The 18,867-nt window shown below is 38.6% G+C and overlaps 2 protein-coding genes across 5 annotated transcripts; one reads left to right on the top strand and one right to left on the bottom strand.

Moving 5' to 3' along the window:
- Nucleotides 1–124: 124 nt before the first annotated feature.
- Nucleotides 125–5,879, bottom strand: LOC132189107 (DEAD-box ATP-dependent RNA helicase 42). 4 transcript variants are annotated; one of them, XR_009441007.1, is made up of 4 exons: nt 5,705–5,879; nt 2,041–5,492; nt 678–1,045; nt 125–440 (listed from the first exon to the last, which is right to left on the bottom strand). XR_009441007.1 is itself a non-coding variant. In XM_059603632.1 (3 exons), exon 2 carries the CDS (start codon nt 5,481–5,483, stop codon nt 2,043–2,045), a length of 3,441 nt encoding a protein of 1,146 aa, XP_059459615.1. In that variant the 5' UTR covers nt 5,484–5,492; nt 5,705–5,879; the 3' UTR covers nt 125–1,045; nt 2,041–2,042. The 4 variants fall into 4 exon arrangements, 3 of the variants coding, with proteins under 3 accessions (XP_059459615.1, XP_059459616.1, XP_059459617.1); XM_059603632.1 differs by having other exon boundaries at nt 125–1,045; XM_059603633.1 differs by having other exon boundaries at nt 125–806.
- A 1,929-nt stretch (nt 5,880–7,808) lies between these two features.
- LOC132189318 (AT-rich interactive domain-containing protein 6) lies at nt 7,809–16,695 on the top strand. Its single transcript, XM_059603999.1, has 14 exons — nt 7,809–8,144; nt 8,627–9,063; nt 9,171–9,304; nt 9,415–9,454; nt 11,699–11,751; nt 11,951–11,996; nt 12,499–12,588; nt 13,276–13,398; nt 13,529–13,580; nt 13,669–13,741; nt 14,476–14,542; nt 14,661–14,711; nt 15,570–15,662; nt 16,339–16,695. Exons 2-14 carry the CDS (start codon nt 8,650–8,652, stop codon nt 16,432–16,434), a joined length of 1,332 nt encoding a protein of 443 aa, XP_059459982.1. The 5' UTR covers nt 7,809–8,144; nt 8,627–8,649; the 3' UTR covers nt 16,435–16,695.
- Nucleotides 16,696–18,867: the final 2,172 nt, after the last annotated feature.

Genomic DNA, 18,867 nt, shown 5'->3' with positions numbered 1-18,867 from the left:
GAAACGGTCACGTGAGACAAAAGAGGCTCACATTTCCAGCACCACCTAACATTTTGTACCCTAAAATGATACCTAACCGTTACCTCCACAACCCTATCACCTTTCCATTGATAAAAAAAGAACAGAGGAAAAAAAACCAGGAATCTCGTGTAAATAAAACGAAGGAAGCGGGCCTTCTGAGACGAGCAGACTGCTCTATAGAATTCCAGCACCAAGTGAAACAATTCCTTCATTGGATAGATACAACTTCAGAATATAAAGAACCTTCTGAAAATCTTCTACAGAAAGCATACCAGACCGTCAACAAGCTATACCTAAAATACGGTGATCTATGCCTCTTCTGGTTCTTCCCAACCTCCTGTTTCGGTTTCTCCCTCCTAGCTTCTCATGTGGTATGAATGGTTTCCCAGATTGACAGTCCTGGAAGGAAGGCTCGGTGCCTGCTGTACCAATATCAAGTGATCAAATCAAAATTTGATGAATGAAAATTAAAATAACCATCAGAAACTGTTCTCTTGCTATTTCAGGCTGAAACAGAGAAACAAAGCATTAGCAAAACTTCAATAACAATATTATGCATGATGACAATCATTTTTATAGAAAATATGGAAACAGAAAAAGTTCATCACACCAACTGGCTATTTTATAAGAATATCCAGAAAGGAAAAAAGAATCACCCCAAAAGCATCCTTGACAATAGGCGTCATAGGTTACATCCCCAAAGTTCATCAATATATGAAACACATTCTGGGTATGAGGTACTGACTACTGGAGATTAAACACTTCTGGAAATGAGGTGCTGATTACTGTAAAGAGATCAAACAACTTGTTATAAAGTATGTATTATATAGACATCCATTTTAAGGTCAGCCAAGCCAATTAAATCTGAAGATCACTTCTAAGCAACCCCATGCAAAACCAACAAATGAAGATCCTCTTACTAGGAGGCGACCTGATTAGGTCTAGCACTCCTGTGGATATCTAACCATAACAAAATTTGCCAATATAGCAACAATTTGGCTCCTGGAATTTCCCAACTGTGAACCTGAAAAATACAAAAGAATAAAAAATTAAATACGACACATAAACATAATATCAGAGATCCCAAAACTCATGCAAAGAGAACAATATAAAGTATAGAAAACAGAGATCAAGACACATAACTCTAAATGAAACAACAGGAACATGAGGAAAAAGCATCGCACCATAATCTCCATCCCTTTCACAGCCACGATAGCAAAGGTAAGTGGCAGAGACAATATTGGACATGCGAGCATAGGCTTAAAACATCCCTCGCGCCATAAGAAAAGAAAAAATCAAAAGGGTCGGGAGAATGCGGAAATCAAAAAAAGAATTCATAACATTTTACAGCACATCCAATACAACTACAAGATATTACGATGGTGAGGGGGGGAAAATCAGAAATATATATATAGATGCTTTCAGCTCCTCATCCACAAGTACTAGTTCAAGCTATGAACAGAAAAGGAGGGAATAAAAGAGGAGTTTGGCAAACTTTTTGGAAACTCTTTCCTCTTTTCAAACAATAAAAAAACACTTCCTAAAAAATGAGGCCCCACCAATAACATACTTTCCAAAACAAACTACAGAAAACTTTTCAAAGAGCAAAACAAATCTAAAAAACTTCTCACACCTTCCTATAGGAGTAAATTTAAAACACTGCTTATTTTTTCAGCTGTAGAAACTGACTTGATACTTATAAAAAATTATTTTCAAAACACAACCTAAAACAATTTTCAAAATGGTTGAATAATCATACCTAAAGCTTGATCCACATACTTCAACAAAAGATGCAAATAATTTTAATTTTAGATACAAGATTAGATACCTTGTGCTACACCCAAACTAAAGTTCACCAGAAAAATATAGCCCACGTCCCAACCAATAGTGAATAGAAATTCATCCAACTTATTAACTGAGCAAGAAATAACGACTAGAAGTTGAAACTGAATTTAAATCCAACAGAAGCAAGTAACGTTATGCCTACAATGGCTGTATGAATAGGAATCGTGTTCTTACACTTATAAAACTTGGTATCTGCCTGGCTGGGCTCCACCTGGCAGTTGTAATGCCTGGTTCGTGATGTCTTCCAAAACACGTTTTAATTCTGATTTAGCTTTCTTGACGGATTGCTCAGTAGGGCCCTCAATGAACAAGTAAAGCTTTCGTTCTCCAGGTCCTGCAATCCGACCTGGAGGGAAATACTGGCCCCTGGTAGTAATAGCAGCTCCAGTCCACTCCGAAATTGGGCCCAAAGTTTCCTTGTGGGTAACCTTCCATCGAGCGTTCTGGGGAAAATCATTTATCTCCAACTCCGCTTCATAATGTTCAGGCAATGCATCAGCTTGAATCTTCGCCAAATTTTGCTGTAAGTTGAAAGCAGCTGCAATTGCTGCTGCTCGAGCCGCCCCTGCCGCCTCATTGGCAGCTGGCAAACCAGACCCAGGCACTACTGGCGCTGTTCCGGGTATTGTTAGACCAATAACGCCTGGTAACGTAACAGGTAGTCCACCATTGGGAAGCAGTTGGGAAGCAGAGACGGGGGTTTGCATAGAAGGTGTACTGACTTTAGAGGCAGCAGCAATTATCTGAGCTAAGGCAGCCTGCTGTGATATGTCTCCACCTGCCTTCCGTATACCTTCATTGTCATCGTCCGAATCTGATTTGTCCTCCTCAAAACCATATTCTTTGGCCTGTGCTTTCTTTGCTGCTCTCCTCACTTCATCTTCCTCTTCATTAAATTTAAAACCACTTCCACCATAGCCAGTCCCATGGGCTTGCTCAAGTCCCTGATTCACTTTTGTCATAAAACTATCAGCTACAGCTTTCAGATCATCAGGAACAGCTTGCTTAGAGAGCTCTAATGCTTTTACAAGGTCAGGTGCATATCTAGCATCTTCCTCAGAGATAAATGTGATAGCACAGCCTTTCCTGCCAGCTCGACCTGTACGACCAACGCGGTGAACATAATCTTCATAGTGGTTTGGAACATCAAAGTTGATCACCAATTCAAGCTCCTTGACATCTAATCCCCTGGCAGCAACACTAGTTGCAATCAGCAAATTGCAGACATTGCTCTTAAAATCAGAAATGGTGGATTCGCGATCTGTCTGATCCTTGGCCCCATGAAGAGATAGGCAAGCATAACCATGCCTGAGAAGATCCCTGAACAAAGCATCGCACTTCTCCTGCGAGTGGACAAATATCAAAATTTTTCCTTTCTCATACCATTCCCCCAGTAATTCCAACAATCTAAAGAACCTATCACTTTCCGGCCTCACCTCAACCAACTGTGTTATGTCCGTGTTCACAACACTTCTCCCACCAACTTGTATCTCCACAGGTCTGTTTAACACCTTACGCGCCAAAACTTCAACCTGACGAGGGAAAGTGGCAGAGAAGAGAACTGTTTGGCGATCTGGCCGAATATTTTGAACAATTCGAGTAATTTGAGGTTCAAAACCCATGTCAAACATTCGATCAGCTTCGTCCATGACCAAATAAGTGACTCTACGCAGATTTGTAATTTTCCCCCCACTTGTGCAAAGTATGTCAATCATCCTGCCTGGAGTACAGACAACAATCTCAGTGCCCCGCTTCAATTCACTAATTTGTTGGGCAACACCGGAACCTCCATACACAGGCACACACCTGATACCAAGCACCTTGGCAAACTTCTTTATATCACTGTGGATCTGCTGTACAAGCTCCCTCGTCGGTGCCATTATAAGCCCAATAGGCCCATCTCCAGCTACCACCTCTGGCTGGTCCTTGATATGCCTCAACATTGGCAGCACAAATGCAAGGGTTTTGCCCGAGCCAGTTTTCGCAACACCTATGCAGTCTCGACCACTCATAATTATAGGCAAAGCCTGGGCTTGAATTGGCATTGGCTTTTCAAAGTTATGTTTCTTTATTGTCTCCAAGATTTTACTTGTAAGTCCAGTTTGGTGCCAGGTTTTGATCGGCTTTGGCACATCCTTACCATGTAGCTTCAATTCCAATTCTTTCCTGTAAGCAACAACCTCTTCAGAAGTCATCTTTGCAATATCTTTCACTTCGATGTAGAAATTTTTTCTGAACGGTATATAATCAATCTTTGAGTGGTCAACTATAGAAAGCTTCTCAGCTTTTGTCTTCTTCACCCTTTTCATGAACTCATCATCATCTTCATCTTCTAAAGGATCCTCATCCTTCTCAAGGTCACCATAATCTGACTCTGAATCTTCACCCTGCATTATTCTCCCCATAGATTTTTTTGGACCCTTCCGGGGCTGTTCGCTGTTACTTCCTTCATGCTTCTTATCTTTGTTCTTCGAGTCCACATTCTTATCCTCAACAGTTGAGGGCGCCAAAGTATTGTTTAGCTTCTCAACTTCAGGCATCACCATAGAATTCATGAAAGCGTCCAATGGATCAATTTCCTCATCATCTCCAGCAGCACCATTGCCCACATTTGCCAAAGTGGATGCAACCGTTCCATTCTCGGAATCAACAAACACTGAATCCTGATCACCCTCTTTTTCATTGGTAGGCTTGGCCTCTTCATCCACATCCATTTCTGTCTCTGATTTTCCTGTATGCGGTACTTCTTCGTCGTCAGACTCTCCTTCAAGAGTCCAGGCCTTACCAGACTTTGGTTCATCAGCAGTAGCTTCCCCATGATTCTCTCTCTCAGCTTCTTCCTTGGCTCTCCTCAACTCTTGCCACTCCTGCACTCTCCTCCTCCTCTTTTCCATTTCCTCATCCAATCTCCGCTGCTCATCCTCTAACTCCTCTTCCCGTGTTTGTTTCTTCTCTATCTTATCCGAATCATCGTCACCACTCTTTTTCCTCTCTTCACTGTCATCCCTGTGCTTGCGAGGCCTGCTGCTGCTCCGTTCACGATCTCTCTCCTTGTAATCATCATTGTCTCTCCTTCGCCGCTTCCTATCACGCTCCCTGTGCTCATCACCACCATCGCTGCCATCACTGTCGGCTTCTCTTCGCCTCCTCCTCTCCTTCTCTTTTTCCTTCTCCCTTTCTTTTTCTCGCTCCTTCCTCTCCCTTTCCTTCTCCCTTTCCCTCTCCTCTCTCTCCCTCTCCCTCTCCTCTCTCTCCCTTTCCCTCTTCTCTCTCTCTCTCTCCCTCTCTCTGTCCTTCTCCCTCGCCCTCTCTCTCTTCTCTTTCTCTCTCTCTTTCTCCCTCTCCCTCTCTTCCCTCTCTCTTTCCCTCTTCTTCTCTCTGGCTCTTTCCCTCTCTCTCTGCTTCTCCTTCTCCCTCTCCTTCTCATACTTGTCATCGGAATCACTGCTCCTCTCTCTCTCCGATCGCCGACTATCTCTGCTCCTCTTCTCCCTGTGCCTCTCTCCATTCCTCTCCTTCTCTCTTTCTCTCTCGCGATCGCGGTGGTGGCTCCGCTTCACATCCTCCTCACTCTTCTCCGATTCCTCTCGCCTAGATTTATGTTTTCCCTCATCCATTGCTTCCTCCTGTTGGATTCACAGATCAAACCAAACAAGAACCAAACCAAAAATCATATAATACAATAAACTACACCAGAAATTGAATAAACAAATCAGTCCCTTCGGAACCTCTAAGACCTTATGGATTTCTTGAGTTTATAATGGACCTGAATCAACGATTAAAATTGATTGGAAACTGATAACTGTATACTTAAATTCATAAGGGAACATAAAATTACCGCGAAATTAAGCTCTCAAGCAACAAAATCGAGTCGACAATGGATCCAGAGACAGAAGTTTCCGGAACCCTAACTTCTTCGTCTTTGGTCGAAGAAATAAGCGGCTAGCGTGATTAAGGAGACCCCCACGTCGCGTTAAGAGTTCCTTCTCTAGAATCTCTACAGCGTGTCGTCACTGCAATGGGTGCGTATTCTTTTTAACCAACGCCAAATGGGCCATCGCTCTGCAGCCCAAACAAATTTGGAGGACTTAGTTTGAGACTATATATAATTGCCAATCTTTTTATGCAAATTAGTGCCATTAGTCGCATTTAATCCTTCATTAGTGGGGAATAGCAGTTGTGCACTTGATTAATGACAAACATGAACATTGTTGAATATTCCTAATATGCTATATATATATATATATATATATATATATATTGGATCGAGATATTCAACAATTCATTGTCCAAAATTATATAAAACTCACATATTTAAATAAATTTTGAAATGATTGGCCACCTATTTAGACAAGTGAATTCTTTGTAAGCTTTATTACATATGCTGCCCGAATTGCTAGTTGTGGATTTAAATCCCCGTATACTCTCAACTAGCCACGTTAAGAATAGAGACTCGAGAGCCTATGAGTTTGGTATGGATAATAAAGTTTCAAATTATTGACCGGCATGACCTAGTAAGCTAAGGTCCATTGCAAACTCTTGATACATTTCTAAAACTCTCACTGATATATTCACCAATCATTCAATAAAATCATAGGACTCTTTTAAGACCTAAGAATCATCTTTAAGCCCACGGCATATAAAAGGGCCTTAATAGACCAAGGAACCTAGAGCTATGACTCCATAAGACTTTGAAATGTTCTACATGCTTGTATATATGACTCAAGGTACACAATTTCAATATTATGCACATTATCACTGATTCTTGCATTACCAGAGAAAGCTCTCCCTTTCACTCCTTATTGACTTTGGCATCAGAATCCCTTCGGTCCTCTAAGGTCGGTGATTTTCTAACATCTTCTACATTTTTTTTCTTCTGCAAATTGATCACCTCCTTGAAAGATGACATGAAGTCACTATGGTGATTCAAACACCATTTGTTACAAACTTTCTGTTTCAAATATATTGATTTAATTCTTCACAATAACACCTCATGAATAAGTTTGTTTGGATTTACACTTTTAAAATGTGCGATTTAAAAAATAACAATTTAAAAAATGTAATTTTTTTTTTTAAAAATGTAGTTAAACGTTTAGTAAAATCGTGATTTGACTTTTAAACTCACAGTTTAACCTTTAAAATTATATATACATTTTTTTTAAAAGCATCCGATTGTAATAGATTTGAATGAACTCTTAATTAATATTTCTCTTAGATACGATTTAGATTCAATTTTAATTGAAATTAAATTCGTTGGGATTGAAACATGTATTCTTTATGTTCAATTATAGAACTCACGCCCAAACGCAATGGGTCTAATTATAACCAAACAAACAAATGAAAGCCATTTTATTTTGATAAATACTAAGGTACTAACTCTTTTACTAACAAAAGCTTACTAAAACTGATGTGTAGATAATTCATTGTTATTCGTTACATTTATCTTAATTAATTATTTTATTTTCTTCTAATGATTGAGCTACACATTATTTTAGTAAACCTTTGTTAATAAATGAGTTAGTACCCATAGCATTTTTTTTTTTTTTTTAATTTCCCTCCAAATCTCTCAAAACTAAACGCAGCATTCACCTTATCCCTACATGAGAATGTACATCGCCTAAGAGACATTTGTGCCCATTTGGTAAAGAGTTTTATTGTAAATTTGTGTTTAATAGTAATAAAAAATTATTAATATGATATAAAAGTGAAACACGATTTGAATTTTTTGCAAGATAAAAGTAAATGAAGTTGTTTGGTAATAAAATAAATAAATATTGATTTTATTAAAAAAGAAAAAAAAATTAGAGAAGTATCTTGCCAAACAAACACGGTCGAAACACAGCCAAAAGCCAAAAATGGTAATGCAGGCTGTAAAACGAATTAATTTGGGAATTACGCTCTAATTAAACGGGTCCAGGTGTTAACCCCGTGTTGAGTCAAAGGTGCGTTTTTTGAGCTCCAAAACGAGCAGAGGACGCTCTGACCGCCGTGGGTTTCCTCTGGCTGGATTCGTCTTTTATCCACAGGAGTCAGTGCCCCTCTCTCTATCTCTACCCACTCCGGCCTTCAAGTGCTCCTCTCTTTAACAAAATCCACCTCTACATGCCATGAACGACACTTTCTATGTATTCTGGATAAGAAATCGCTCCCTTCCGCTCTCTACATTTATTTCCTAACGCACTCTTCCCCTGCATTCTCTAACCGAAAGCTCCAAGACGACGCGGTTGTGGTCTTCTTTCTCGGCAGGCCTTTCACTATTCACTCCCTCGCAGCCGCAGGTAAGCTTCACACACATCGCAGTTTCTCTAAGACCCGTTTTCGTGGTATTTTCTCGTGAACTTCAACAAAGAGTCTTTGGTGCTTTATCTTCTCGCCTTTTTATTTTTTTAACACATTCGCAGAGAAGCTTTCGGCTCTGTTTGGTTATCGAGAAAAATACGAGGGAAGCGAAGTTAAAAAAAAAAAAAAAAAAACTCTTAGACACTTCTCTTTATGTTTCCCTCGTTCTCTCAGAGACCAAACGGGGAGTTAGGGTTTCGATTTCTCCAAAAAAAAAAAAAAAAAGAAAAAAAAAAAAGAGGAGGCGAAATTGTCAAACATTTAAGCTTTTTTTATTTTATTTTTAATTTTTGGTGGATCAACGGCACTGAGTATCGTTTTCTTGATTTTTGCGTTTATTTTATCATGTGCTAAGAACAGTACAACAATGCATTATAATATATAGTAAAATATATAATGCAGTATATAATATAACATTCAGACTGTAGAACCAATATAAGCGAGATGGAGGTAGATAAAGAAAAGTTGGGACAGGATTCGCCCAAAGGTTCCGATATCGACCTTGTTGATGCGAGTGTTCTACACCAAGAAGATCCTACTACTATCTCAAAGGAGGACGATCAAATTCAAAACCCTAGTAGTGAAAATGGGAAATCGGCGACCAATGAGGAGGATAAGACTCTCGTATCGGCGGTTGAAGATCAGGTTATGATTGATGCTCATGATGATAAGGCTACCATTGATGATGGAAAAATCGATGGTGCCGATGTTAAGGTTAATGAAAAATCGCTAGAAAGTAAAAGCAATGGCACCGATGGCCGCATTGAAATTCATCTTGAAGCTACCACAACTCTTGACGCTGTGGGGTATTCGTCCCCGGTAGCTCAAAATAAGAATGTATGGTTGAGTGATGTTGAGGTACTTCAAGTGAAAACCCGGCGGAAATTTGTTTTTTCTGTAACTTAACGAATGGGGGTACAAGTAAAAATGTCATGTTACTCAAAGTTTTCATGCTTAATGTGCAGATGTCCGAGGCCGATGAATGGGGGACGCCACAGGAGCAAGCTGCATTCATGAAGGAGCTGGAGCGTTTCTACAGGGAGAAGGCTCTGGAATTTAAGCCCCCTAAGTTTTATGGAGAGCCACTAAACTGCCTTAAGTAAGTTTCTGATGATGATGATGATGATGATACTGATTGTTTTGAATCTGGGGATTTCCTTGTCTGGTTTTATGTAGGGGCTAACTTATGCGTGCCTTCTTGGGGTGTAGGTTATGGAGAGCTGTTATTAGATTGGGTGGCTATGATCTGGTATGCTTTTAGCATCCTATGTTAGTAATTATTTATATTTCAGGCTCTGTTACAGCTATTATTTGTTATTTCCTGCTTTATTAGGTATCAGCAAGTAACTTGCACGATTATTATTTTTTAACTTCAATTTTCTGGTTATAATTATAAACCACTTAAGAAAATGAAATGGTTTTAATGCATGAGGCCCTATATTTTGTAATACACAAACTTAAAAATTGCACGTTGACTAGAACGTGGAGTAATATTATATATGAAATGGATGAGCAGTTGTTGTTGCAACTTAAACTGAAGTGTGGTGTGATAGGCATATATTGAATTGGTTATATAATTGATATTTGTTTAGCTTATTTGATAGACTAATTGCTTCTGGATGGTCAAATCAAATCTGGTAAACTAGGGGTGCTTTGCAAGTTGGATATTGAGAAAACCTATGATCATGTCAATTGGGAGTGCTTACTGTTTTTGTTGAGAATATTAGGGAAATGTTCAATTGTGCTCTTTTAGTGAAATGGTTGTGACGACATGTGCATAAGAGAGGCATGGTGGAGAGTTGTTGTGGCTTCCAAATTTGGTAGTGCTTGGGAGTGGGTGATGTTCTATTGATCTTCCTGGGCTGTATGGGGTATGGAAGAATATTAGGAGGGGTGGAGGACGTTTTATAGCCGTACCAGATTTGAGCTGGGAGATGGTTCCCAAGATTAGATTCTAAAATGATATTGTGTGGTGTAGAGAGATGACCCTTAAGGAAGCGTTCCGGGATTTATATACCATTGCTTGTGTGAAGGATGCTTTTGTTGTAGCTCATTTGGATCTTTATAGCGGTTCCCTTCAATGGAATGTAAGCTTTAGCAACTCATGATTGGGAGGTGGATGTCTTGGCTTCATTCTTCACTTTGTTGTATTCCCATAGAGTGAGTCGGGAAGGGGAAGATAAGTTTTGGTGGGCCCCTTCACACAAATAGATGTTCGATGTTAGCTCTTTTACAGGGTCCTTGCATGTAAAGATGGCTTTCCTTATCTTCGGAAAAGCGCGGACCAAGGTTTTTTTGAGAGTGGCTTTTTTCGCTTTAGTCGGCGGCCTTAAGAAAGATTCTTACCGCGTTCAATCTTATGAAATGGCATGTCATTGAGGTCGATAGATGTTGCATGTGCAAGTGGAATGGAGAGTCTGTAGATCATCTTCTTCTTCATTGTGAGCTTGCCTATGCCTTATGAAATGCTTTTTTCAGTTGATTTGTGTTGTCTTGCATTATGCCTAGTGTGGTGGTTGATTTGTTTGCTTGCTGGTGGACGGGTGAACACTCTCAAAGTGTTAGTCGTGTGGAAGATGGTACCCTCTTGCCCCTTTTGTAGTGCCTTTGGGAGGGAAAGAAACGATCAAAAATTTTGAGAACCGAGAGAGGACGTTGAAGGAGGTCAAGTGCCTTTTTTTGTTCTTTTTATACTTGGACAGCTGCGATTCTAGCTCCCTTTGTGATTAGTTTTAATGATTTTTTTTAGTAAGCATTTATCCTGTATACTACCTATATACCTGAGTTGTTCGTTCCACTTTTTATGATTTTTTGATTACTTACAAAAAATAAAAATAAAAGCCTGTATAAGAACAAAGCTGCCGCAATCAATTATCAAAGCATGTTGCTCTGGCTCTTCATTATCAGTTTTCGTTGGAGTTGGTATTCGGGATTGGCGGGTGCAGGGTTGACGAACCTTTTTAGGATTGTTGTTACGTTCCTAAAATGTGCATGAGCAAGAAGAGCAACATGGAATTAGTGAGAGAGTATTTAGGGGTTTTTGACAGCAGATGATAGGCTCGCACAGAGTGGGAGGCCAGGGAATGTGATAAGGATTACTATGGCTTCAGTGCCCACATAGCCTACCACCACTGCATTCTGACGCAGGCTTGCAAACTGTTATGACGCTTGAGTGCTTGGTGGCAGGAATGTTGGAGGAAGTTTTTAATGAAGAAGAAAAAGTGGATGGTGGTAATTTGGATCTAACATGTTCATATCACTTGCAATTGATGCACCCCGATTACTTTTCTTTCTCCCATTTTAACTGAGTCCTGGTCTCTAAGAATGTTCAAAACTTAGGCAAAGACTTGATTGAGTTGAAATATCATAGATTGGATGTACAAAATTCAACCTTTGCTGGATCGACTCATGTGCTGACTGAGGGTTTTGTGATTAAATGTTGTAATACTATAAAAACATGACAAATCTACTTTTACTTTATGGGTATCTGCAGGTGACTTCATCCAAGTTATGGCGGCAAGTAGGAGAGTCTTTCCATCCCCCCAAGTAAGAAATTGGTTGGACGATTGTTTTTTTTAATCATTTATAACATGCATGGCTTTGACATATGGAAGTTTAGCTGTTCTGCTGTAGCAATTGTTTAAATTTTTGGGCTTGCTTCACAGAAGATAATATTTTGTCATAATTTGTTCAATGAACTTACTTACCTCTCTCTCTCTCTCTTTCTCTCTCTCTCTCTCTACAGGACCTGTACAACTGTCTCTTGGACATTTCGCATTTTCTATGAGAAGGTAATGTGTGTACTTATGGGGTGCTTAATTGTATGGATTGAAGTTGAAATAATCAATCATGCATCTTCTTTCTTTTGGCAATCCAAAAGTTGGTGGATAGGCCTTAACTAGTAATGACTGTGGTATTGGTTATTTTTGTTTTTTCCACGCATGGGGGCTTTTAAATTAGGAAGTTTTAAGTGTAGGCACCATTTAAATTGGAACGTCTCATTTATGATGTTCGTTTCATTTTTTGTAGGTGTTTGAATAAAGTGGCTATTTAACGGCATGTGCCTTTTTTCGGGTTTATTATTTTTCGGGGGTTGGGGGGTTACTGGAACATGGATTAAAGTGTTGTAACCGGGCATTTTGACATCAATGAAATTAAAGCCATTGTCACTCTATTTCTCAGCTTTATATTCTGCTGTGTCTCAGTCATCGTATCAAATCACTACCTTTCAAGAATAGTCTGTTTGATTTTATTTTTGTCTTTCTCTTCCCTGATTATTTTCAGTTTGTGCAGGCACTTTTGGAATATGAGAAGCATAAGAGGGAAACTGGTGAGCTTCAACTCCCTGGATCCGTCCCTGTGTCTACAAGAGTTGAAAAGGAGGTAGAATTTAGTTTATATTTTAGTTTTGATTGAATCTGATTTTTCTTTTGGTCTCAGATAGAGGAATATTTATGTTCAGATTGATGGTATGTGATGTAGGATAATGACTATGATTAACAGTGTTATGCTTAAAATTGTGTGATAGGACTTAGAAGAGGCTATATATGCAAATGTAGGGTTTGCTAAAAATGTCATTAAATTCTGGTGGGGGGCAACGGATGGCTTTTCATTTGAAGTGAGAATCTACTGTATGAAGCAAGTCTCCATGAAATCATATTGTTGTGTCCAAGAGGAAAATGACACCCCAAAGAACCTGCAGCCTGTGCCAGTGTATGGCTTGAGGGCATGTAGCACCAGTCTTTTCTTACTTATTAGGAAATCATAAGCTTAAATGATAATTGCTTACTCACAATAGAGAATGCGTGATTTAAAAAAAAGACAAACTTTCCCCAGAAAATTACCAAGAATCATAGTCATCCTTAATCTGAATTGGATTTTGAAGTCATTCCTCAGCTAACTTATATAGTGAAGATCGGACCTATTTGAATAGTTAATTGCTTATATTCATAGTTCTTTGTCCCATATCCGTCTATGTATGTAGATGTGTTGTTTGGTCTACTGTTGCATAAATTAGATTTAAGCCATTCCTCTCTCTCCATGAATTAAACTCTATGAGTTTCTTTGCAGGGAAGTGGCTACCAAGCTCCAGGATCAGGTAGGGCACGGCGGGATGCTGCAGCTCGTGCAATGCAGGGTTGGCACTCCCAGCGACTTCTTGGATATGGTGAGGTTGCTGAGCCTATTATTAAGGTCTGTTAAAACCTTCAAACCTAATTATCATTATTATTGTTAAACTCCCTATTTTTTTGCACGTACCAAATTTCTGTGTCCTCCAATTCAGTACAATAATGGCTCTTTATTTTTTAATTTTTCTGGACAGGACAAGAACTTAAATTCTACACAAAAGCGTGAAAAGAATCTCAAAAGTATTGGTATGCTCTCCACTAATAAAGATATTTCTTGCCAATCTTTATTTTATGCCAAAATGTATTCTCAATTTCTATTGATCTTCTGAGTCAGGTTTGCTCAAACACAAGTCACCGACCAGTCTGGAGCATGGTGAGAAACTTGCAATTATTGAAGCAGATAAGCAGTTAAGTCTCTGTAATTTTTTTTGTTCTCTTTATAATTGTTGGTTTCTCCTTTTATGTCTAAGACTGTTTGTAGGTGGGGCAGTTTATTTGAGGATGTTGACAGTTTTTTACTGGATCATTTAAGTTTTTTTTTAAAAAAATTAATTAGAATACTCTTGTGTCTTTTAGAGTGTTTTGTTTTTTTTTTTTACACTCTTCTGTCCCCTTTTTTTTGTACTTGTAAAAAAATGAGCGTCAATATAGAGTACGAAAGTTTGAATTTATCTCGTCCTTTTAAAGTAATGATTAAATGATTAAATTTACTTCTTCCTATCAGCTTAAGCTTTTGAGATAATTAGTTATTTAACATAGTATCAGAGCCAAAAGTCCTGGGATCAAACCTTGATTCCGCCAATTCAACCCTATTTAAATTAAATTAAATATTCTATGTGTTGGGTTTCACCTATTAAAAGAGAGTTTGAGCTCACACATGAGGGAGAATGTTAAATTAATAATCAAGTGATTAAATTTATCTCTTTCTATCAGCTTAAGCTTTTGAGATAACTTGTAATTTAATATGCCCAAAAGTATGCAAGGAAACACAAATTTTGTGTGTTGGCCCCAAGTCCTTAATAATCAGTTTGGAGCCCTTCTCATATATGTATATAAAGTGAAGCATGCACAATTAAGTTTCATAGGAATCTTCTTTTCTATTTTCTGATGGAATCGAGGCTAAATTGTTTTCATCTGGTAGACTGGTCACAACAGTTGCTGATGTTGGACCCCCAGCTGATTGGGTGAAGATTAATGTGCGGGAAACTGTAAGTGTGTTTTGTTTTATCTTTTCTATTATGTTTTTTCTTCCCAAGAACAATACTGCTGGATGTGACAAGTAGCTTTTGTTGGGATCCTGACTACTTGGAATGTTTTTGTGCTCAGAAAGATTGCTTCGAGGTATATGCACTAGTCCCTGGGCTACTGCGTGAGGAGGTAAGCACTCTTTGTGATGCACTATTTTTCTTACCCTTCTACTTGTTGATTCGTTCATTATGGACCTAATTTTAATGGCAAACAGCCTGTTGTGACCAATGATATTCATGTAGAAAGCAGCTGCAGATTTTGGTGATGTTTTGAATTTTGGATGACCTCACACTAGTGACACTCGTTCATTTTTCCAACTTCAAATCTATTTTATTTTGCATGCACACACAGGAACACCTGTAAAAGAAAGCAACAGAAAGAATTGCACAAATACCAGAAAGTGAGGCTTATTTAGGTCGTGTTATAAATGACCTAGTTAAACCTATTGATGGTGGAGGGGAAATTTAACCCTTCGAATCTCAGTTAATTGAATCTCCTGCTCCCGGTATTATTTTGAGACATTCCACACTTGTTGAGGAGAAATTGATCCAATTTGGAGCTGTTGACACACACACACAGATATCCATAAAGGTGAAAACTAAGTGATGAGGATTTTGTGAAGTTATATACCTTGTAGGTGCGACTAATTCCCCATGGGGTTAGTGTATGTTCTCCGAGGTGAAACAGTACCTAACCAATTTGAAACAAAAATCAATAGAAACAAAGTTCCAATGAAGAGAACCCATGAACCATATACTTTTCCATTCTGTTTTTGCTCGTGTCTTGAGTGAATTCAAGAACATATTTGAAGAAATTCTGATTGTTAGTAGGAATGTTTTGTGGATTACAAACAGAATTCAGACCTGTATTCCCTTATTTGTGTTTCTTTATAATTCAGAGTTCTATTTTCCTTCATTGTATTGTGGGATCACATTAACTACTCAGTCCTTGGTGCTTATGGCCAGCCTTGTTTTTTGGTGCACCCAGGTGCGAGTTCAATCAGATCCAGCTGGACGTTTGGTTATAACTGGTCAACCAGAGCAGCTTGATAATCCTTGGGGTATCACACCCTTTAAAAAGGTATGTCTTTGACATTGATTGAAGCGACTCCCTTTTTGGCTTCTCCAGATCTCCCTTCTACCTGTGCTTCTCTTCATTCTTGTGTGCTCTTCCTTTTTAATTTTAAGCCTTTTTTCTATTCGTGTGTGATTCTCTTTGGTATTTTATTATTTTTGGTTCTCAAAACTTGGTGGAGAGAGAAGATCCAACAATCTGAAGAGGAACTTCTTTTTTTTTTTTTTTTGATAAGTATCTGAAGAGGAACTTCTAAACCACTACAATCACAACCACCAGGGTCTCCAACCATCTCCAAAGCACAACCTCCATGCCTTTCTCTAGTTTCCCTCTCTTTTCTTTCTGTTAGACACAGCTTTCTTTTGAGCTGAGCTGATCTCATGCTGTTCAAATTCTCATCTTGTGTCTCTCTCTAACTCTGATTTGTTTCTTCATTTTTATCCTATATTTATATCTAGTTTTTGAAATAAGTAAATACATGTGAAAAGAACTCACTATATATGGCAAGGATGGGCATTGCCCAGCAATATAGTTGGATCTTAGTAGAATTTGTTGTGTCATGAGTATTTGATCGCGTTATACTTTTAGGAGCTAATTATTTATTACCTTCAGTATTAATCTTTTAAAATCTGCAAGAATTTATAACTGATCCTTTAAATTATTTTATTGGTGTGGTTTTCAGGTCGTTAGCTTACCTGCGAGAATCGATCCACTTCAGACATCTGCCGTTGTTAGCCTGCATGGCCGGCTCTTTGTACGTGTCCCTTTTGAGCAATGATCAATTTGAATCTGAACCTTATGGCCAGCTAATCCATTTTCTTGGAAGGAATGCAATTTAGGGCATTGAGGCAGGAAGGTTTAGCTTAGAACTAATTTTGTCTTTATTAGATCAGTCATTCGTCCAAAATACCAAATTACTATTTAATGCAAGCTTTGGCTAATTGTTTTCCATGTAAATTTCTCAGATTAGTTTAGAGGACAAATGAATTGATGAAATCGAAGTATGTTTAGTTGGTTTATTTTATTCTTTCCAGCTGTAGTTTTCCAAATTTCTTTTGGCAATGACAATGTTAGGATATTTAAAAGATCAGCGCAAATGAAATGCAATAGCTGTTGGCCCGTTGGTAGCTGTTGGGTTGGACTTTACAAGTTTCTCTATCTGGGCACTTAACATGGGCGGGATCCATTTCACGCTCGAGATTAAAATTTTATAAATTTAATGATGTATATGTTGTCAGGTCAATTAAAAATTTTATAGATCTGATTTGTAATAGGCTGGTTTTGAGATGCTAATTGCATATGATATATGAGAATCTTCTGCCTCTGCATTTGTTAATCAGGACAGGAGGCCGGGGGGAGAAGCTCAGAACGTTGGGGGGATTGTGATGGTGCCTTACACGTGATGACCTCCATGATGATGAAATTAGGCAGAGGCAGAGGACTCTCATTTCCTACCACTAGTGTCAGTGAGTGTTGGGGTGGATATAACCCACCTAGTTATGCCACTGCAATTTTTTCTACCACAAAGAAAAAATAAGAAGATATTGCAATTAGAATTTAGAATAGAAAACCACTAAATAGGAGGGTTTTGTGGGCAGCCACTTGGGAGATGCAGACAGTAGCTTATCACTATCCTTCCACTCTTGATCTATGGGCTGGAATTGCTCTTTATACCTTTTTAAGGAGAACATTCAAACCACTAACAACCTCTCTGAATTATTTCTTTGATAACAACATTTTAGGCTTGTGATTCCCTGTCACCCACTTAACTTTATTGACCCCCATTATTGGCATACACGAAGTTTTCATGATCAACTTTTGATCTGATTAGGATGATGAAAACTGGAACCCCTCGTACACGCGATGACGTGGTCAAGGGAGAATTTGATCAAAGAGAAGCAAGCTAGTTCCTAATTGAGGACCTTGACTGAGCCCTGTGCAACCAATGAACCAACCTTCATTGACTTTGAACCATCTTCTCTAGGCCTGTGACGATTGAATTTTTAATAATTTACTAACAAAATTATTAACAAGTGTAAGAGAGTCTATATGAGACTTACTGATCCAAAATTTTTTTACAATTATCTTAATCCTTCCGAACAACTCACACAAAAAAGAGTTGCGTGCTCACATCTGTCTTTTTTTCATAAAATTGCTCAAATTGCGTGTAATTCAGCCAATTATATTATAGAATCCTCCTACACAGCTCTTATTTACTTATAAAAAAGATGTCGTGATTAGAATATTGTTGATGTTGAGAAGCAGGGGCAGTTCATGTTTTTCTCAAAAATTTTAAGAAGTCTTTAAATTTTTTTTATAATTAAAATTTTATCCTTAAATTTTTTTAATTTTGCCTCTCCTAATTAAACTCCAAATGCTAGTTTCGTCCCGTATAGAAGGGTATAAATATTAATATCAGTTACCTTAAGGAGCCAAAGGTCCCAATTCCAAAGAGGCCAATAGGAGTTTGGACTTGTTCGTTCGATTTTGCCTATGTACTAGCACCATTTAGTTCCTTCTTCTTCTTTTTCCATATATTCACGTGGCGACCGAGAGAAAAAGACGGGGGTTAAGGGCGAGTCAATATATATAAGAAAATTTTAGTGCGCGCCACGAGTCTAAGGAAATGAATTGCTTCCTCACCTCATATATATATATATACTCGTTCCTCGTATGACTGATCTCCGCTTTTATGGAAACTTGGTCCTACAGCTACACCATTGAAGTCGTGACCAAATGGGTCATGATATGAGCTACGACTGGATAAGTGGTCGGAGACGGCGTCCGTCAAGAGGTTTCCGGCTGCACAAAAGGCGGTTTTCAGTTCTGCGGGTGAGGTTCTTTTACTTCATCAGGTTCTTCTGTAAGTGGAAGTTTCCATATGAGCAAGCTTTGAAATTGCTGACGAAAAAATGTAGAACCAAGAGAAGCATCGCGAGCGGCAATATTAATATTAACGAAAATAGTTCTCATCGGGAAATATTGGTGTTAGAGGGACGACGACGAAGCACATCTGCTTGCAACTCAAATTCATTTTATTCCGAAGCGATTTCAGATTGCTTGGAGTTCATCAAAACGTCTGCACTTTCAGCGGATGTCCCTTCTGTGGCCCATGGGCCATAGACTAGATGGATAGGTTCTTTCCTTTTCTTTCATTTCATTGTGGTTGTGGTGTCTGTTGAAATTGAAGGTGAAGCTCCGTTCGTTGAAT

The sequence above is a fragment of the Corylus avellana genome, chromosome ca8, assembly GCF_901000735.1.
Source record: "Corylus avellana chromosome ca8, CavTom2PMs-1.0".
NCBI classification, from domain to species: Eukaryota; Viridiplantae; Streptophyta; class Magnoliopsida; order Fagales; family Betulaceae; genus Corylus; species Corylus avellana.
The sequence above is the reverse complement of the archived record's forward strand: the minus strand, read 5'-3'. Positions and strand labels throughout refer to the sequence as shown.

Excerpts from the sequence above, each read along its gene's own strand:
- LOC132189318 (XM_059603999.1), top strand. The coding sequence starts at position 8,650 with ATGGAGGTAGATAAAGAAAAGTTGGGACAGGATTCGCCCAAAGGTTCC. Across the intron at positions 9,305-9,414 it reads GAGCCACTAAACTGCCTTAA|GTTATGGAGAGCTGTTATTA; the intron begins GTAAGTTTCTGA and ends CTTGGGGTGTAG. Across the intron at positions 13,581-13,668 it reads AAAGAATCTCAAAAGTATTG|GTTTGCTCAAACACAAGTCA; the intron begins GTATGCTCTCCA and ends CTTCTGAGTCAG.
- LOC132189107 (XM_059603632.1), bottom strand. The coding sequence starts at position 5,483 with ATGGATGAGGGAAAACATAAATCTAGGCGAGAGGAATCGGAGAAGAGT.